General features: G+C 50.1%; 2 protein-coding genes across 2 annotated transcripts; one reads left to right on the top strand and one right to left on the bottom strand.

Moving 5' to 3' along the window:
- Positions 1–2,166: 2,166 nt before the first annotated feature.
- On the bottom strand, positions 2,167–5,988 carry LOC116986659 (interleukin-20-like). Its single transcript, XM_033042232.1, has 5 exons — positions 5,836–5,988; positions 5,673–5,735; positions 4,079–4,231; positions 2,691–2,783; positions 2,167–2,241 (listed from the first exon to the last, which is right to left on the bottom strand). Exons 1-5 carry the CDS (start codon positions 5,986–5,988, stop codon positions 2,167–2,169), a joined length of 537 nt encoding a protein of 178 aa, XP_032898123.1.
- A 9,306-nt stretch (positions 5,989–15,294) lies between these two features.
- LOC116986658 (interleukin-20-like) lies at positions 15,295–17,897 on the top strand. The gene is made up of 3 exons (XM_033042231.1): positions 15,295–15,517; positions 16,804–16,900; positions 17,770–17,897. The coding sequence occupies exons 1-3, from the start codon at positions 15,320–15,322 to the stop codon at positions 17,892–17,894; spliced, it is 420 nt and encodes a 139-aa protein (XP_032898122.1). The 5' UTR covers positions 15,295–15,319; the 3' UTR covers positions 17,895–17,897.
- Positions 17,898–19,815: the final 1,918 nt, after the last annotated feature.

Genomic DNA, 19,815 nt, shown 5'->3' with positions numbered 1-19,815 from the left:
TGAACGGTCCCACAAAGAACTTGCTGCAAACTGCGCTGTGAGGCAGCAGCTCTACCCGCTGCGCCACTGTTGTGGTACCTGTCACAATGACAGCTCATTCTATACACCTGTATGAAAAGGTGGCCCCTCGGGTTCCGATATAATCTTGCCCGTCTCTCGTTAAACCCTAGTTCTAGACCCCCCCCCCCCCCCACTCAGGGTATAACATGAGCAGCACGGTGGCGCAGCGGTAGAGTTGCTGCCTTTTTGCAGCGCCAGAGACCCGGGTTCGATCCAGACTACGGGTGCTGTCTGTACGGAGTTTGCACGTTCTCCCCGTGACCTGCGTGGGTTTTCTCCGGGTGCTCCGGTTTCCTCCCACACTCCAAAGACGTGCAGGTTTGTAGGTTAATTGGCTTGGTGTAAATGTAAATTGTCCCCAGTGTGTGTAGGATAGTGTTCGTGTGCGGGGATCGCTGGTCAGTGCGGACACGGTGGGCCGAAGGGCCTGTTTACGCGCTGTATCTCTAAATTAAACCTCTTTTCTATTCTATGCATTTCTATTCATGTTCATAAGAGATAGGAGCAGAATTAGGCCATTCGGCCCATCAAGTCTACTCCACCATTCAATCATGGCTGATCTATTTCTCCCTCCTATCCCCATTCTCCTCCCTTCTCCCCACAACCCCTGACACCCGTACTAATCACCTTTAATAATTCACAATGATCCACTCATTGTCTAGTGTGTAATGTGCTGTGTTCCACTTACACCAACAAACGTCAACATTTGGAAAATGAACATCATTTTATTTCAGTAAGAACACCACAACCTGTAACATGCTGAGGTTTGTAACTAAATATTGATGCCAGGATTTACTGACTACAATAGCCAGACTGACAAATAAGCAGTACAATATGTACTTACGCGATCTCCTCTCATGAATACACATGAGATACAGTGTGTTTGGCTTCATCTTGCAAACTCCATAAAGAAAGTCTACAGATATCAACATGCATTCAGTATCACGACACGTGACAACTGGAAACGGTTCACCTGGAAGTCAAAGTCCCCAAGAAGCAAATACAAGGAACTGCAGACGCTGGTTTACAAACAAGGTACACAGAGTGCTGGAGTAACTCAGCGGGTCAGGCAGCATCTGTGGAGAACATGGATAGGTGACGTTTCACAGAGTGCTGGAGTAACTCAGCGGGTCAGGCAGCATCTGTGGAGAACATGGATAGGTGACGTTTCAGGTCTGGGCCCTTGTTTAGACTGAGGCCCTTTCCCAGTTCTGATGTGATCTTGAACTGAGAGACTAGCTCTGGTTCCCTCTCCACAGATGCCGACTGACCCCCTGAGTGTTTCCAGCGTTTCCCACTTCCCGTCCTGAATTCCATCGTATGCAGTGGTGTCATTCGCTTCCACGTCACAAATGTTGCATGAAAAATATTTGTCACCGGTCCGATCATTCAGAAAATGTTGGTGACATTGAAGTCACATCTCAACGAGTGGATGGACCACTGACAGAATAGCAACTTGAGCTTCAACTAAAAACACAAATATACACCTTGAACCTCCCCATATCGGGGATACAAACACTGAAAACGCATCATTTAAAATTAATGATAACAACCTAGTTATGTAGGTATAAAAACTAGATACAAAGAACTGCAGATGCTTGTTTACAAAACAAGACACAGAGTGCTGGAGTAACTCAGCGGGTCAGGCAGCAAGCATGTCTGGAGAACAGGGACAGGTGAGGTTTGGGTCTGAAGAAGGGTCCTGACCAGAAACGTCACCTACCCCTGTTCCCCAGAGATGCTGATCCTGCCATGTACAGGTGATGTTTCCGATCACGACCCTTCTTCAGACTCAAGAATGGTCCTGACCCAAAAACCCACCTATCCATGTTCTCCGGTGATGCTGCCTGACCCTGAGTTACTCCAGCACTCTGTGTTTTTTTCCTGGGGATTTCTCCTCCTCCACTCATTTCAAGACTTCCATCTTGTCCATATCCCCCAGGACATCACTGTTGTCTCCACTGATCTCATTCGCTTCCATAAGAAACCAGACATTAGAAGAACAACACTATGTAGAAGGCATGATAGCAGCGCGGTTCTGATGCTTCATCCTGTAGCCGTGTTGGTGGCCGTAGCACGAATCCTCCCAGTCACTACTCAGTCCCGCTAGGCTTGCTGCATCCAATCGATCAGAATATTGATTTCACCGATCGCTTTAACAGCCGCCGCGTTTAAGTCCATCTGAAAACGTACAGGGTCATTGGTCAACACAGGACGCAAACTCCAGTCACCTCATAGTCACTGTCGTGGGGGGGGGGGGAACAAAGGGGGGCCCAGCGCAGGGCAGCATCTCTGGAGAGAAGGAATGGGTGACGTTTCGGTTCGAGACCCTTCTTCACACTGAACAGCATTTTGTGTCTATCTGCACTATTCTATGTTCTAGACATGTCTTCAAAAAACTTCAAGAACTATGCGTGGGTTTTCTCCTAGAACTTCGGTTTCCTCCCACACTCCAAAGACGTGCAGGTTTGTGGATTATTTGGCTTGGTGTGTGTGTAAATTGTCTCTAGTGTGTGTAGGGAAGTGATAGTGTGCGGGGATCGCTGGTCAGTGCGGGCTAGGTGGGCCGAAGGGCCTGTTTCCGCGCTGTATCTCTAAAACTAAGGTGAATCTCAGTCGGGCCAACCTACCTTCTCGAAGGCGTCTTGGATGAGTTTGATCTTCTCCCTGGTTTCCTCAGCACAGTGACACCTCATCTCATCGTGCTGCATGGCAAAGAAAAGCTGTCAGACCAACGGCCAACATCCACAACACAACAATCACACAATGTCCAGGGTGAACCGATCATCGATGGTCAGCATGGACTCGGTGGGCCGAAGGGCCTGTTTCCATGCTGTATCTCTAAAGGCTTCTCTGGGAAGGCACGGTGGCACAGAGGTAGAGTTGCTGCCTCACAGCGCCAGGGACCCGGGTTTGATCCTGACTATTGTTTGTGGAGTTTGCACGTTCTCCCTGTGACCGCGTGGGTTTTCTCCGGGTGCTCCGGTTTCCTCCTACACTCCAAGGATGTACAGGTTTGTCGGCTAATTGGCTTCGGTACAATTGTAAATTGTCCCTAGTGTGTAGGGTAGTGCGGGTGTACGGGGATCGCTGGTCGGCACAAACTCAGTGGGCCGAAGGGCCTGTTTCCGTGCTATATCTCTAAAGTCTAAAGTTTCGGTTTATTGTTGTCACGTGTACTGAGGTACAGTGAAAAGCTTTGTTCAGCTGCTGTCCAAACCAAGCAGATAATACGCTATATAAATGCAATCAGGTGAAACTCCAGTCCACTAGGTAGAGCAAAGGGGGAGATACAGAGAGCAGGATATAATTCTCAGCATCGTGTAGCGCATCAGTTCCTGGAACAACTAAACAATACAACATGTAACGTTGCCACTAAGTGAATGGAATTGAATTGAATTTAAAAATGTAGCATGGAAACAGGCCCTTCAGCTCAGGGGTCCACTAGTTCTATACTAACCCACTTTCCCATCCACTCCCTACACACTAGGGGGCAATTTACATAGGGGCCGATTAACCTACAAACCCGCACGTCTTTGGGATGTGGGAGGAAACAGGAGCACCCGGAGAAAACCCACACAGGTCACATAGAGAACGTGCAAACTCCACACAGACAGCACCCGAGGTCAGGATGGAACCCGGGTCTCTGGCGCTGTGAGGCAGCAGCTCTACCCGCTGCGTCACCGTGTCGTGGTGAACGGCCCTGGGGATTGCCGGCAAACTTGCCAGGCCGGTGAATCTGTGGAACTCATTGCCACAGACGGCGGTGGAGGACAAGTCATTGGGTATTTTTAACCTGTTCAGTGCCAACCCCGAGTATACTGAGGCCACGGCCAATAGTGAAACACAAGTGGACAGTGAACAGGTTAAAGCAGAGCTGGGCCGGTTGTTCATTAGTAACGGTGTCTACGGTTTGGGGAGAATGGGGTTGAGAAGGAGAGATACACCAGCCGTGTTAGAACAGCAGGGGTAGACTGGATGGGCCGAGTGGCCTGATTCTGTTCCTCTGGCCACTTACACATTGTCGGAGCAGGATCTTGATGCTGAGGAAGCAGTTGGCCAGGCAGCTGGTTCTCCTCTCCATCAGCGGGCTGGACGGGGTGTGATGTCTGAAGACCGTCTCCACGTAGAACCTCAACATGTGGCGCAGGAAGCAGCAACTCTCCTGGGTCTGGACAGGACAACAAACAGGGTGAGAGGCTCCACACTCCACCATCACAGGCCAGTCATTCCACTGGCAACTCCATGCTCTTATTGTTGGCATGTGGACCAAGATACAGTGGCCAGCTTAGTGTTACATGCTCCTTTCCCCCTCATTGGATACCGTACAATAGAAAGTTATTGATCCCAGGAGGGATATTGATCTGCCAACTGTCATAAACACACAAGATACACCAAACATGAAGTTAAAGTGACGAGTGGAAAGGATTGGGGGGGGGGGGGAGTCAGCCTCAGTCTACCCCACGACAGAAGGGGGAGGGGTTGTACAGTTTGATAGCCACAGGGAAGAAGGATCTCCTGTGGCATTCTGTGCTGCATCTTGGTGGAACCAGTCTGTTGCTGAAGGTGCTCCTCAGGGTGACCAGTGTGTCATGGAGGGGGTGAGCTGTGTTGTCCAGGATGCTCCGCAGTTTGAGGAACATCCTCCCCTTGGACGCTGGGACGATCTTCGATCGATCTTTTCTGGACTTTAACTTTGACAAAACATTATTCAGGTTCTCCTGCGTGTGTCCACTCTGGTTGGTTCCATTGTAATCATATATTGTCTTTCCACCGACTGGTTAGCACGGAACAAAAGCTCTTCATTGGACCGCGATACACGTGGCAATAAACTAAACTAAATTAAATATCAAATAATACCAGACATAAACACTATCAGGTCAAACTCCAGTCCAATAGGTGGAGCAGAGGGGAAGATACAGAGTGTAGAATATAGTTCTCAGCATCGTAGCGCATCAGTTCCACAGACAAAGTCCAATGTCCACAATGGGGTAGAGGTGAATCGGACAGCACCCTAGCTTATGGAAGGGCCGTTCAGAAGCCTGATAACAGAGGGGAAGAAGCTGTTCCTGAGTCTGGTGGTGCGCGCTTTCAAGCTTCTGTACCTTCTGCCGGACGGGAGCGGGGAAAAGAGGGAATGACCGGGGTGGGACAGGGACAAGTCTGTGATGATGTCAGCTGCTTTCCCGAGGCAGCGTGAAGTGTAGATGGAGTCAATGTGGAGGGGGGGGGGGGGGGGGGTGTGTGTGATGGTCTGGGCTACATCCTCAACCATGGTGGAGTTGTGAAAGGTCTCTCAATCTCCATCCTTCAAATACCCATGTCCTCCACAGCCGTCTGTGGCAATGAATTCCACAGATTCACCACCCTCTGACTAAAGAAATTCCTCCTCATCCCCTTTCTAAAGGTACATCCTTTAATTCTGAGGCCGTGCCCTCTAGTCCTAGACTCCCCAAGGAGTGGACACATCCTCTCCACATCCACTGTGTCCAGGCCAAGGGTGGATGGTCTTTCTGCTGACTGGTTAGCAGACAAGGGAAGCTTTTCACTGTACCTCGGTACACGTGACTACAAGCTAGACTCAACTAAGGAGCGGTCAATGGCGTGCGTACCTCAATGCTTTGGAAGAGGGATCTGGTGAGAAGCCGGACATCATCGCTTGCATCTTCCGCTTGCTGTGGAGACATAATGGGAGCAGAGTGATTAGTTGTGGCAATGGCCCTGTGTGTGCTTGGCCAATGCTTGAGGGTGGGATGGGTTGAGTTGTCTACTTACGATGGCCTGCTTGATCTCCAGGAAGGCGTGATGGATCTGGTCCAAATTCGCGGTCACCGGACATTGGCCAAACATCATCCTCCTGGCCTGGGTGACCAGTGGGTGAGAGGCCAGGACACTGACCAGGATGTAGACGAGGCAGAGACGATACATGGTGAAACTGTGGTCAATCTGTAACACACTATGGACAGCGACAGTCAGTGGTGGCCGCGGGCCCAAGCACAGACTCTTCTGCCCACCCCAGTAACCAGCGCAATGTTACATTAGAGATACAGCACGGAAACAGGCCCTTCAGCCCATCCAGTCCACACTGACCAGTGATCACCCCTACACTAGTTCTATCCTACACATATTAGGGACAATAGACAATAGGTGCAGGAGTAGAGGCCATTCGGCCCTTCAAGCCAGCACCGCCGTTCCTGCCTTCTCCCCATATCCCCTGACTCCGCTATCTTTAAGAGCCCTTTCTAACTCTCTCTTGAAAGTATCCAGAGAACCGGCCTCCACCGCCCTCTGAGGCAGAGAATTCCTCCCCCCCCCCCCCCCCCCCCCCCCCCCCCCCTTACAAGGAACTGCAGGTGCTGGAATCCGAAGCAAAAGACAAAGTGCTGGAGGAACCCAGCGGGTCGGGCAGCGTCTGTGGAGGGAATGGACACAAAGTCTAGAGAGATTAATAACTAAAGATTGAAGAAGGGTCCCGTCCATCCCCCCACAGAAGCTGCCCGACCCGCTGAGTTCCTCCAGCACTTTGTCTTTTGCTCCAGATCCCAGCATCTGCAGTTCCTCGCGTCTGCTTCAGCTCGATATGCGGTTCCTTTGTATCCGTGTCCGTCCGTCAGGTGGAGATGGAGAGTTGAAGAGTTAGTTAGACGAAGCCATCTGAAATATCAAACACAGGCAGCCGGGGCTGCGGCTACTCAGCGGGTCGGGCAGCATCTGTGGAGAGATGAGAGGGGTGAAAGTTTCACTGGCTGACTTCCTCCAGCCTCCACGCCAACGCACACAACACCTCACCTGAGCCGGACAGAGAGGGAGAGAGGACTTGTGCAGGTAGGCAGATGCTGGCTTGCTGTCTCTGCAAATGTGCCGAGATGTTTCCAGCGGTGCCTTAAATACAGGTGTGGCCCCGTCACCCCGCCCTGCAGCGGCATCTTGCATTTCCTGTACAGTATTTGCATAAACACGCTCACCTGCCGCACTTACAGCGACAAGGTTACAGGTCAATCTTTCTATTCCCCTCTTTAGGAAAACAAGTTGTTGTTGTTTCCACCAGTGCAGTGGAGCGGGAGACCCCGGGCCCTCCCACCCAGATGTGCATCCATGCCCAGATGTGCATATTTAGCCCAGCTCTGGCTACTGGACAGCTGCGGGTCGTTGCTTGACCGCGCCTCTGGCCAGCTGTTCCCCTCCATTGTCCAGCTGTTCACCTTTATCCAGCTATTCCTCTTTGTCCAGATGTTCCCCTTTGACCAGCTGTTCCTCTTTGTCCAGATGTTCCCCTTTGTCCAGCTGTTCCTCTTTGTCCAGATGTTCCCCTTTGTCCAGCTGTTCCTCTTTGTCCAGATGTTCCCCTTTGTCCAGCTGTTCCTCTTTGTCCAGATGTTCCTCTTTCTCCAGCTGTTTATCTTTGATTAGCTGACTACCTCTGGCCAGTTGTTTACTATTGGCCAGCTGTTCTCCAGCTGTTTCCCAGTATAACTGCATGCTTGTCATTCAGCTGGGCAGGGTGCAGCAAAGGTTGGCCAGATGTGCCGGGTCTGGGGGGTTTGGGTTGTAGGGAGGGCTTGGAGAGGTTTGACATTTCCCCCAGCTGTGCAGAGGGTGAGTGTCATAGAGTCACACAGCACGGAAACAGGCCCTTCGGCCCATCTTGCCCACACGACCAACATGCCCCTTCTACTCTAGTCCCACCCCGACCAACATGCCCCACCTACACTAGTCCCACACCGACCAACATGCCCCATCTACACTAGTCCCACCCCGACCAACATGCCCTACCTACACTAGTCCCACACCGACCAACATGCCCCATCTACACTAGTCCCACCCCGACCAACATGCCCTAACTACACTAGTCCCACCCTGACCAACATGCCCCATCTACACTAGTCCCACCCCGACCAACATGCCCCATCTACACTAGTCCCACCCTGACCAACATGCCCCATCTACACTAGTCCCACCCCGACCAACATGCCCCATCTACACCAGTCCCACCCCGACCAACATGCCCCATCTACACTAGTCCCACCCCGACCAACATGCCCCATCTGCACTAGTCCCACCTGCCTGCGTTTGCTGATAGTCTGCGGGTCCACGATGAGGTCGATAGTGTTCAGTGTTTCATCATCGAGGGAAGTGACCAGGGTGTAGAGTCATAGAGAGTCACACACTCAGTCGTACCCACCCCCTCACTGTCTCTCTGTAGTATAGTTGAACATTTAAATTCCAATTCCACAATAACACCATTTAATAGACACTGGGACAGATCCATGGGGCGGGTTTAGAGGATGTGGGCTAAACGCGGGCAGGTGGGACTACAGTAGATGGGGCATGTTGGTCAGCAGGGGAGCGTTGGGCGGAATGGCCTGTTTCCGTGCTGGATTATGCAATGACTCTATGACTCATACATTCTAAGGCTACATAATGAAATCTCCGCTACCAGACATGACATAATATATTTACCATCAGGAAAACAAAATGTAAGATATAAATAATTTCAATCGGAAGAATGTCGGCAATAAATCATTGCAGAAATGCAGTTGTGCGGGTGATGTCACCAACTACAGGAGTGAGGATGGTTAATTATCATCTGTACTGTCAGCAGAACAAAGACATCCCGCTAAACCGCCTGTAAACACAATACTGACCTCATTACAGGCATATCTTATGCAATGTCAAAGCTGATGTGAGTCTGTGTGAATGTTGGCCACACTGGTTCGCTCTCATTATTCTTCATGGATGCTATCTGTCCAAATACAAGCATTGTTTTATATTTGTTTAGTGATTAACGTGATCAATACACAATAGATCTGTAGCTTATGGAAGGGCCGTTCAAAAGCCTGATAGCAGAGGGGAAGAGGCTGTTCCTGAGTCTGGTGGTGCGCGCTTTCAAGCTTCTGTACCTTCTGCCGGACGGGAGCGGGGAGAAGAGGGAATGACCGGGACATGAACTGTCCAAACTGGACCAACAAAGTGTACTTGAAGGCCGAGTTTCACTCCAGACGGCCCATTCCCCCCCCCCCCCCCCCCCCCCCCCCCCCTTCCTCACACATCCCTCCCTCCGGTTTTACATTCCAATCCTCGTCTCTCCGCATCTGACACATTTTGTCTCCTTTTCACCTCCAGCCTTTGTTACTTTCTGCATGATTTCCCTTTCATAAATCCATGTTGACTTGAACTAATCCTGTTACTTCTATCCAAATGCCCCATTATTACCTCTTTAATAATTGACTCCAGCATCTGTCCCACCACCGATGTCAGGCTAACTGGTCTATAATTCCCCGTTTTCTCTCTCCCGCCTTTCTTAAAAAGTGGGATAACATTAGCTACCCTCCAATCCACAGGAACAGATCCTGAGTCTAAAGAACATTGGAAAATGATCACCAATGCATCCACGATTTCTAGAGCCGCTTCCTTAAGTACCCTGGGATTCAGACCATCAGGCCCTGGGGATTTATCAGCCTTCAGTCCCATCAGTCTACCCAATACTATTTCTCGACTAATGCAAACTTCTTACAGTTCCTCTGTCTCCCTAGATCCTCTGTCCTCCAGTACATCTGGGAGATTGTCTGTGTCTTCCTTGGTGAAGACAGAACCAAAGTATCTGTTCAACTCTTCTGGCATTTCCTTGTTACCCATAATAATTCCACCTGTTTCTGCCTTCAAGGGACCCACATTTGTCTTTACTAATCTTTTTATGTTAACTTACCTGAAGAAGCTTTTATCCTTCTTTATATTAATGTCCAGCTTACCCTTGTACTTCATCCTTTCACCCTGTGTTGCCCTTTTTGTTACCTTCTGTTGTCCTTTGAAAGTTTCCCAATCCTTCGGCTTCCCGCTACTCTTTGCTACGTTACACAGCTTTTCTTTTAGTTTTATACCGTCCCTAACTTCCCTTGTCCGCCATAGTTGACCCTTAGAGGGGAAGGAGCTGTTCCTGAGTCTGGTGGTGCTCGCTTTCAAGTTTCTGTACCTTCTGCTGGACGGGAGCGGGGAGAAGAGGGAATGTCCACTGTTTCTTGAGGCAGTGCGGTGTAGATGGAGTGGGGGGGGGGGGGGGGGGGGGGGGGGGGGGAGCCGGGGTGGATGGGGGGAGTGGGGGGTGGATGGGGGGAGTGGGGGGGATGGTGGTGGGGTATATTAGAGGGATTGGGTTTATTCGATCTTCTTCTTGCGTATGGCGTGCACAATCTAAAGTTGTAGGACAATGTCCCATCCTGGTTACTAACTGAGAGAGTGGGTTTGGTTATTGAGCCTGGACAGGTGAATATGTTGGCAGACACAGAGTGCTGGAGTAACTCAGCGGGACGGGCAGCATCTCTGGAGAGAAGGAATGGGTGAAAATCTGAAACGTCACACATTCCTTCTCTCCAGAGATGCTGCCCGTCCCGCTGAGTTACTCCAGCACTCTGTGAAACGTCACCTATCCATGTTCTCCACAGATGCTGCCTGACCCGCTGAGTTACTCCAGCACTCTGTGAAACGTCAACTATCCATGTTCTCCACAGATGCTGCCTGACCCACTGAGTTATGGTGCAGCAGCATCTATGGAGCTAAGGAAATAGGCAACGTTTCGGGCCGAAACCCTTCTGGAAATAGGCAACGTTTCGGGCCGAAACCCGGAAGGGTTTCGGCCCGAAACGTTGCCTATTTCCTTAGCTCCATAGATGCTGCTGCACCTGCTGAGTTACTCCAGCACTCTGTGAAACATCACCTATCCATTTTCTCCACAGATGCTGCCTGACCCGCTGAGTTACTCCAGCACTCTGTGTCTATCTTCATTGTGAACCAGCATCTGCAGTTCCTTCCTACAGCACCAGTCACAGACCTCCATTCCATAATAACACCCTCTATGCGTGAGCCAGTTCTGATCCAAGCTACCAATCCACTGTCGACCTCGTGCATCTTAATCTTCTGGATCAGGCGACCACGAGGGATCTCGCTACTGGGATTTAGAAGGATGAGCGGGTTCTTATAGAAACAGATAAAATTCCTGCTTTCTCCCCATATCCCTTGATTCCGTTAGCCCTAAGAGCTAAATCTAACTCTCTTGAAAACATCCAGTGAATTGGCCTCCACTGCCTTCTGTGGCAGAGAATTCCACAGATTCACAACTCTCTGTGTGAAAAAGTGCGGGAATGGGAAAATCGGACTGTCTTTGATCGGACTTTGATCATGCACTAAACATTATTCCCTTATCCTGTATCTATACACAGTAAACGGCTCGATTGTAATCATGTATTGTCTTTCTGCTGACTGGTTAGCACGCAACAAAAGCGTTTCACTGTACCTCGGTACACGTGACAATAAACTGAACTAAGTGAGTCCTTTTACAACTTAATCTTTCATAGTTTAATTCAGTTTAGTTGAGTTTAGTGTCACGTGTACCAAGGTGCCAGTTGGAAACTTCTGTTGCGCGCTAACCAGTCAGCAGAAAGACAATACATGATCACAATTGTCCACAGTGTACAGATACACGCCAAAGGGGATAACTTCTTGAAGTAAATTGCAGATCTATTGTGTATTGATCACGTTAATCACTAAACAAATATAAAATAATGCTTGTATTTGGACAGATAGCATCCATGAAGAATAATGAGAGTGAACCAGTGTGGCCAACATTCACACAGACTCACATCAGCTTTGACATTGCATAAGATATGCCTGTAATGAGGTCAGTATTGTGTTTACAGGCGGTTTAGCGGGATGTCTTTGTTCTGCTGACAGTACAGATGATAATGAACCATCCTCACTCCTGTAGTTGGTGACATCACCCGCACGACTGCATTTCTGCAATGATTTATTGCCGACATTCTTCCGGTTGAAATTATTTATATCTTACATTTTGTTTTCCTGATGGTAAATATATTATGTCATGTCTGGTAGCGGAGATTTCATGGAGAACAGCTGGCCAATAGAAAACAGCTGGCCAGAGGGAGTCAGCTGGCCAAAGATAAACAGTTGGACAAAGGGGAGCATCTGGCCAGAGGGGGAACAGCTGTCCAGAGGAAAACAGCTGGACAAAGGGAGATCAGCTGGACAAAGAGGAACAGCTGGACAAAGGGGAACATCTGGACAAAGGAAGATCAGTTGGACAAAGAGGAACAGCTGGACAAAGGGGAACATCTGGACAAAGAGGAACAGCTGGACAAAGAGGAACATCTGGACAAAGAGGAACAGCTGGATAAAGGTGAACGGCTGGACAATGGAGGGGAAACAGCTGGCCAGAGGCGCGGTCAAGCAATGACCCGCAGCTGTCCAGTAGCCAGAGCTGGGCTAAAGATGCACATCTGGGCATGGGTACACATCTGGGTGGGAGGGCCCGGGGTCTCCCGCTCCACTGCACTGGTGGAAACAACAACAACTTGTTTTCCTAAAGAGGGGAATAGAAAGATTGACCTGTAACCTTGTCGCTGTAAGTGCGGCAGGTGAGCGTGTTTATGCAAATACTGTGCAGGAAATGCAAGATGCCGCTGCAGGGCGGGGTGACGGGGCCCGCCGCTGCACACCTGTATTTAAGGCACCGCTGGAAACATCTCGGCACATTTGCAGAGACAGCAAGCCAGCATCTGCCTACCTGCACAAGTCCTCTTTCCCTCTCTCTCCGGCTCAGGTGAGGTGTTGTGTGCATTGGCGTGGAGGCTGGAGGAAGCCAGCCAGTGAAACTTTCACCCCTCTCGTCTCTCCACAGATGCTGCCCGACCCGCTGAGTAGCCGCAGCCCCGGCTGCCTGTGTTTGATATTTCAGATGGCTTCGTCTAACTAACTCTTCAACTCCCATCTCCACCTGACGGACGGACACGGATACAAAGGAACCGCATATCGAGCTGAAGCAGACGCGAGGAACTGCAGATGCTGGGATCTGGAGCAAAATACAAAGTGCTGGAGGAACTCAGCGGGTCGGGCAGCATCTGTGGGGAGATGGACGGGACCAATCTTCAATCTTTAGTTATTAATCTCTCTAGACTTTGTGTCCATTCCCTCCACAGACGCTGACCTACCCGCTGGGTTCCTCCAGCACTTTGTCTTTTGCTTCGTATTACAGCATCTGCAGTTCCTTGGATGGGGGGGGGGGGGGCGGTGTAGGGGAGGTATTCTCTGCATCAGAGGACGGTGGAGGCGGGTTCTCTGGATGCTTTCAAGAGAGAGCTAGATAGGGCTCTTAATGATAGCGGAGTCAGGGGATATGGGGAGAAGGTAGGAACGGGGTACTGATTGGGGATGATCAGCCATGATCACATTGAATGTCGGTGCTGGCTTGAAGGGCCGAATGGCCTCTACTCCTGCACCTATTGTCTATTGTCCGTAATATGTGTAGGATAGAACTAGTGTAGGGGTGATCACTGGTCAGTGTGGACTGGATGGGCTGAAGGGCATGTTTCCGCGCTGTATCTCTAATGTAACATTGCGCTGGTTACTGGGGTGGGCAGAAGAGTCTGTGCTTGGGTCCGCGGCCACCACTGACGGTCGCTGTCCATTGTGTGTTACAGATTGATCACAGTTTCACCATGTATCGTCTCTGCCTCGTCTACATCCTGGTCACTGTCCTGGCCTCTCACCCACTGGTCACCCAGGCCAGGAGGATGATGTTTAGCCAATGTCCGGTGACCGCGAATTTGGACCAGATCCATCACGCCTTCCTGGAGATCAAGCAGGCCATCGTAAGTAGCCAATTCAACCCATCCCACCCTCAAGCATTGGCCAAGCACACACAGGGCCATTGCCACAACTAATCACTCTGCTCCCATTATGTCTCCACAGCAAGCGGAAGATGCAAGCGATGATGTCCGGCTTCTCACCAGATCCCTCTTCCAAAGCATTGAGGTACGCACACCATTGACCGCTCCTTAGTTGAGTCTAGCTTGTAGCCACGTGTACCGAGGTTCAGTGAAAAGCTTCCCTTGTCTGCTAACCAGTCAGCAGAAAGACTATCCACCCTTGGCATGGACACAGTGGATGTGGAGAGGATGTGTCCACTCCTTGGAGAGTCAAGGACTAGAGGGCACGGCCTCAGAATTAAAGGACGTACCTTTAGAAAGGGGATGAGGAGGAATTTCTTTAGTCAGAGGGTGGTGAATCTGTGGAATTCATTGCCACAGACGGCTGTGGAGGACATGGGTATTTGAAGGATGGAGATTGAGAGACCTTTCACAACACCACCATGGTTGAGGATGTAGCCCAGACCATCACACCCCCCCCCCCCCCCCCACCCTCCACATTGACTCCATCTACACTTCACGCTGCCTCGGGAAAGCAGCTGTCATCATCACAGACTTGTCCCTGTCCCATCCCGGTCATTCCCTCTTTTCCCCGCTCCCGTCCGGCAGAAGGTACAGAAGCTTGAAAGCGCGCACCACCAGACTCAGGAACAGCTTCTTCCCCTCTGTTATCAGGTTTATGAACGGCCCTTCCATTAGCTAGGGTGCTGTCCGATTCACCTCTACCCCATTGTGGACATTGGACTTTGTCTGTGGAACTGATGCGCTACGATGCTGAGAACTATATTCTACACTCTGTATCTTCCCCTTTGCTCCACCTATTGGACTGGAGTTTGACCTGATAGTGTTTATGTCTGGTATTATTTGATATTTAGTTTAGTTTAGTTTATTGCCACGTGTATCGCGGTCCAATGAAGAGCTTTTGTTCCGTGCTAACCAGTCGGTGGAAAGACAATATATGATTACAATGGAACCAACCAGAGTGGACACACACAGGAGAACCTGAATAATGTTTTGTCAAAGTTAAAGTCCAGAAAAGATCGATCAAAGATCGTCCCAGCGCCCAAGGGGAGGATGTTCCTCAAACTGCGGAGCATCCTGGACAATACAGCTCACCCCGTCCATGACACACTGGTCACCCTGAGGAGCACCTTCAGCAACAGACTGGTTCCACCAAGATGCAGCACAGAACGCCACAGGAGATCCTTCTTCCCTGTGGCTATCAAACTGTACAACTCCTCCCCCTTCTGTCGTGGGGTAGTCTGAGACTGACTCCCCCCCCCCCCCCCCCCCCCCCCCCCCCCCCCCCCCAATCTCTGTACACACCCCCAATCCTTTCCACTCGTCACTTTAACTTCATGTTTGGTGTATCTTGTGTGTTTATGACAGTTGGCAGATCAATATCCCTCCTGGGATCAATAACTTTCTATTGTACGGTATCCAATGAGGGGGATAGGAGCATGTAACACAAAGCTGGCCACTGTATCTTGGCCCACATGCCAACAATAAGAGCATGTAGTTGCCAGTGGAATGACTGGCCTGTGATGGTGGAGTGTGGAGCCTCTCACCCTGTTTGTTGTCCTGTCCAGACCCAGGAGAGTTGCTGCTTCCTGCGCCACATGTTGAGGTTCTACGTGGAGACGGTCTTCAGACATCACACCCCGTCCAGCCCGCTGATGGAGAGGAGAACCAGCTGCCTGGCCAACTGCTTCCTCAGCATCAAGATCCTGCTCCGACAATGTGTAAGTGGCCAGAGGAACAGAATCAGGCCACTCGGCCCATCCAGTCTACCCCTGCTGTTCTAACACGGCTGGTGTATCTCTCCTTCTCAACCCCATTCTCCCTGAACCGTAGACACCGTTACTAATGAACAACCGGCCCAGCTCTGCTTTAACCTGGTCACTGTCCACTTGTGTTTCACTATTGGCCGTGGCCTCAGCGTACTCGGGGTTGGCACTGAACAGGTTAAAAATACCCAATGACTTGTCCTCCACCGCCGTCTGTGGCAATGAGTTCCACAGATTCACCGGCCTGGCAAGTTTGCCGGCAATCCCCAGGGCCGTTCACCACGACACGGCGACTCAGCGGGTAGAGCTGCTGCCTCACAGCGCCAGAGACCCGGGTTCCATCCTGACCTCGGGTGCTGTCTGTGTGGAGTTTGCATGTTCTCCCTGTGACCTGTGTGGGTTTTCTCCGGGTGCTCCAGTTTCCTCCCACATCCCAAAGACGTGCGGGTTTGTAGGTTAATCGGCCCCTCTGTAAACTGCCCCCTAGTGTGTAGGGAGTGGATGGGAAAGTGGGATAGTATAGAACTAGTGGACACTTGAGTTGAAGGGCCTGTTTCCATGCTACATTTTTTAATTCAATTCAATTCCATTCACTTAGTGGCAATGTTACATGTTGTATTGTTTAGCTGTTCCAGGAACTGATGCGCTACGATGCTGAGAATTATATCCTGCTCTCTGTATCTCCCCCTTTGTTCTACCTAGTGGACTGGAGTTTCACCTGATTGCATTTATATAGCGTATTATCTGCTTGGTTTGGACAGCAGCAGAACAAAGCTTTTCACTGTACCTCAGTACACGTGACAACGATAAACCGAAACTTTAGACTTTAGAGATATAGCACGGAAACAGGCCCTTCGGCCCACTGAGTTTGTGCCGACCAGCGATCCCCGTACACCCGCACTATCCTACACACCAGGGACAATTTACAATTGTACCGAAGCCAATTAGCCGACAAACCTGTACATCCTTGGAGTGTAGGAGGAAACCGGAGCACCCGGAGAAAACCCACGCGGTCACAGGGAGAACGTGCAAACTCCACAAACAATAGTCAGGATCAAACCCGGGTCCCTGGCGCTGTGAGGCAGCAACTCTACCTCTGTGCCACCGTGCCTCCCCAGAGAAGCCTTTAGAGATACAGCATGGAAACAGGCCCTTCGGCCCACCGAGTCCATGCTGACCACCGATGATCGGTTCACACTGGACATTGTGTGATTGTTGTATTGTGGACGTTGGTCTGACAGCTTTTCTTTGCCATGCAGCACGATGAGATGAGGTGTCACTGTGCTGAGGAAACCAGGGAGAAGATCAAACTCATCCAAGACGCCTTCGAGAAGGTAGGTTGGCCCGACTGAGATTCACCTTAGTTTTAGAGATACAGAGCGGAAACAGGCCCTTCGGCCCACCTAGCCCGCACTGACCAGCGATCCCCGCACACTTACACCACCCTACACACACTAGAGACAATTTACACATACACCAAGCCAAATAATACACAAACCTGTACGTCTTTGGAGTGTGGGAGGAAACCGAAGAACTAGGAGAAACCCCACGCATAGTTCTTGAAGTTTTGTGAAGAAATGTCTGAACATAGAATAGTGCAGATAGACACAAAATGCTGTTCAGTGTGAAGAAGGGTCTCGACCCGAAACGTCACCCATTCCTTCTCTCCAGAGATGCTGCCCGTCCCGATGAGTTACTCCAGCTTTTTGTGTTAAACCAGCATCTGCAGTTCCTTCCTGTGTAGAATAGTGCAGCACAGGAAGAGGCCCTTCGGCCCACAATATCTGTGCCAGACATCTACACGCATATCATCCATATCCCTCCACTCCCTGCAAACCCATCTCTCTAAAAGCCTCTTAAACCCCACTATCGTATCTGCCTCCACCACCACCCCTGGCAGCGCGTTCCAGGCACCCACCACCCTCTGGGTAAAACAAACCTGCCCCACACGTCTCCCCTCTTTTCAAAGACTAAGTTATAAACATAAGCTCTCACCAATGCGAAGTAATAATATGAACAAATACACTGAATGAGTGAGTGAGTGGAGTGAGTGGAGTGAGTGAGTGAGTGAGTGAGTGCTTTATGGTCATGAGTCAATGATGATCAAGGTATACAAAGAGTCACCACATAAAGGGCAGTGATGTGGTTACAAAGTGCCCTGCGCTGGGCCCCCCTTTGTTCCCCCCCCCCACGACAGTGACTATGAGGTGACTGGTGTTTGCGTCCTGTGTTGACCAATGACCCTGTGCCTTTTCAGATGGACTTAAACGCGGCGGCTGTTAAAGCGATCGGTGAAATCAATATTCTGATCGATTGGATGCAGCAAGCCTAGCGGGACTGAGTAGAGACTTGGAGGATTCGTGCTACGGCCACCAACATGGCTACAGGATGAAGCATCAGAACCGCGCTGCTATCATTCCTTCTACATAGTGTTGTTCTTCTAATGCCTGGTTTCTCATGGAAGCGAATGAGATCAGTGGAGACAACAGTGATGTCCTGGGGGATATGGACAAGATGGAAGATGGCAGTCTTGAAATGAGTGGAGGAGGAGAAATCACCAGGAAAAAAACACAAAGTGCTGGAGTAACTCAGGTTCAGGCAGCATCACCGGAGAACATGGATAGGTGGGTTTTTGGGTCAGGACCATTCTTGAGTCTGAAGAAGGGTCGTGATCGGAAACATCGCCTATACATGGCAGGATCAGCATCTCTGGGGAACAGGGATAGGTGACGTTTCTGGTCGGGACCCTTCCTCAGACCCAAACTTCACCTGTCCATGTTCTCCAGACATGCTTGCTGCCTGACCCGCTGAGTTACTCCAGTACTCTGTGTCTTGTTTTGTAAACAAGCATCTGCAGTTCTTTGTATCTAGTTTTTATAGCTACATAGCTATGTTGTTATCATTAATTTTAAATGATGCGTTTTCAGTGTTTGTTTCCCCGATATGGGGAGGTTCAAGGTGTATATTTGTGTTTTTAGTTGAAGCTCAAGTTGCTATTCTGTCAGTGGTCCATCCACTCGTTGAGATGTGACTTCAATGTCACCAACATTCTCTGAATGATCGGACCGGTGACAAATATTTTTCATGCAACATTTGTGACGTGGAAGCGAATGACACCACTGCAGACGATGGAATTCAGGACAGGAAGTAGAAAATGCTGGAAACACTCAGGGGGTCAGTCGGCATCTGTGGAGAGGGAACCAGAGCTGGTCTCTCAGTTCAAGATCACAAGGTCAGAACTGGGAAAGGGCCTCAGTCTAAACAAGGGCCCAGACCTGAAACGTCACCTATCCATGTTCTCCACAGATGCTGCCTGACCCACTGAGTTACTCCAGCACTCTGTGTACCCTGTTTGTAAACCAGCGTCTGCAGTTCCTTGTATTTGAATCCCACTGGATGCATGTTGATATCTGTAGACTTTCTTTATGGAGTTTGCAAGATGAAGCCAAACACACTGTATCTCATGTGTATTCATGAGAGGAGATCGCGTAAGTACATATTGTACTGCTTATTTGTCAGTCTGGCTATTGTAGTCAGTAAATCCTGGCATCAATATTTAGTTACAAACCTCAGCATGTTACAGGTTGTGGTGTTCTTACTGAAATAAAATGATGTTCATTTTCCAAATGTTGAAGTTTGTTGGTGTAAGTGGAACACAGCACATTACACACTAGACAATGAGTGGATCATTGTGAATTATTAAAGGTGATTAGTACGGGTGTCAGGGGTTGTGGGGAGAAGGCAGGAGAATGGGGATAGGAGGGAGAAATAGATCAGCCATGATTGAATGATGGAGTAGACTCGATGGGCCGAATGGCCTAATTCTGCTCCTATCTCTTATGGACTTATGAATAGAAATGCATAGAACAGAAAAGATGTTTAATTTAGATTATATATACAGCGCGTAAACAGGCCCTTCGGCCCACCGTGTCCGCACTGACCAGCGATCCCCGCACACGAACACTATCCTACACACACTGGGGACAATTTACATTTACACCAAGCCAATTAACCTACAAACCTGTCCGTCTTTGGAGTGTGGGAGGAAACCGAAGATCCTGGAGAAAACCCACGCAGGTCAGGGGGAGAACGTGCAAACTCCGTAAAGACAGCACCCGTAGTCGGGATCGAACCCGGGTCTCTGGCGCTGCAAAAAGGCAGCAACTCTACCGCTGCGCCACCGTGCTGCTCATGTTATACCCTGAGTGGGGGGGGGGGGGGTCTAGAACTAGGGTTTAAGGAGAGACGGGCAA

This window comes from Amblyraja radiata, chromosome 24, assembly GCF_010909765.2.
Source record: "Amblyraja radiata isolate CabotCenter1 chromosome 24, sAmbRad1.1.pri, whole genome shotgun sequence".
Lineage (NCBI taxonomy): Eukaryota > Metazoa > Chordata > Chondrichthyes > Rajiformes > Rajidae > Amblyraja > Amblyraja radiata.
Note: the sequence above shows the minus strand (reverse complement) of the source record. Positions and strands in the feature narration are given on the sequence as shown.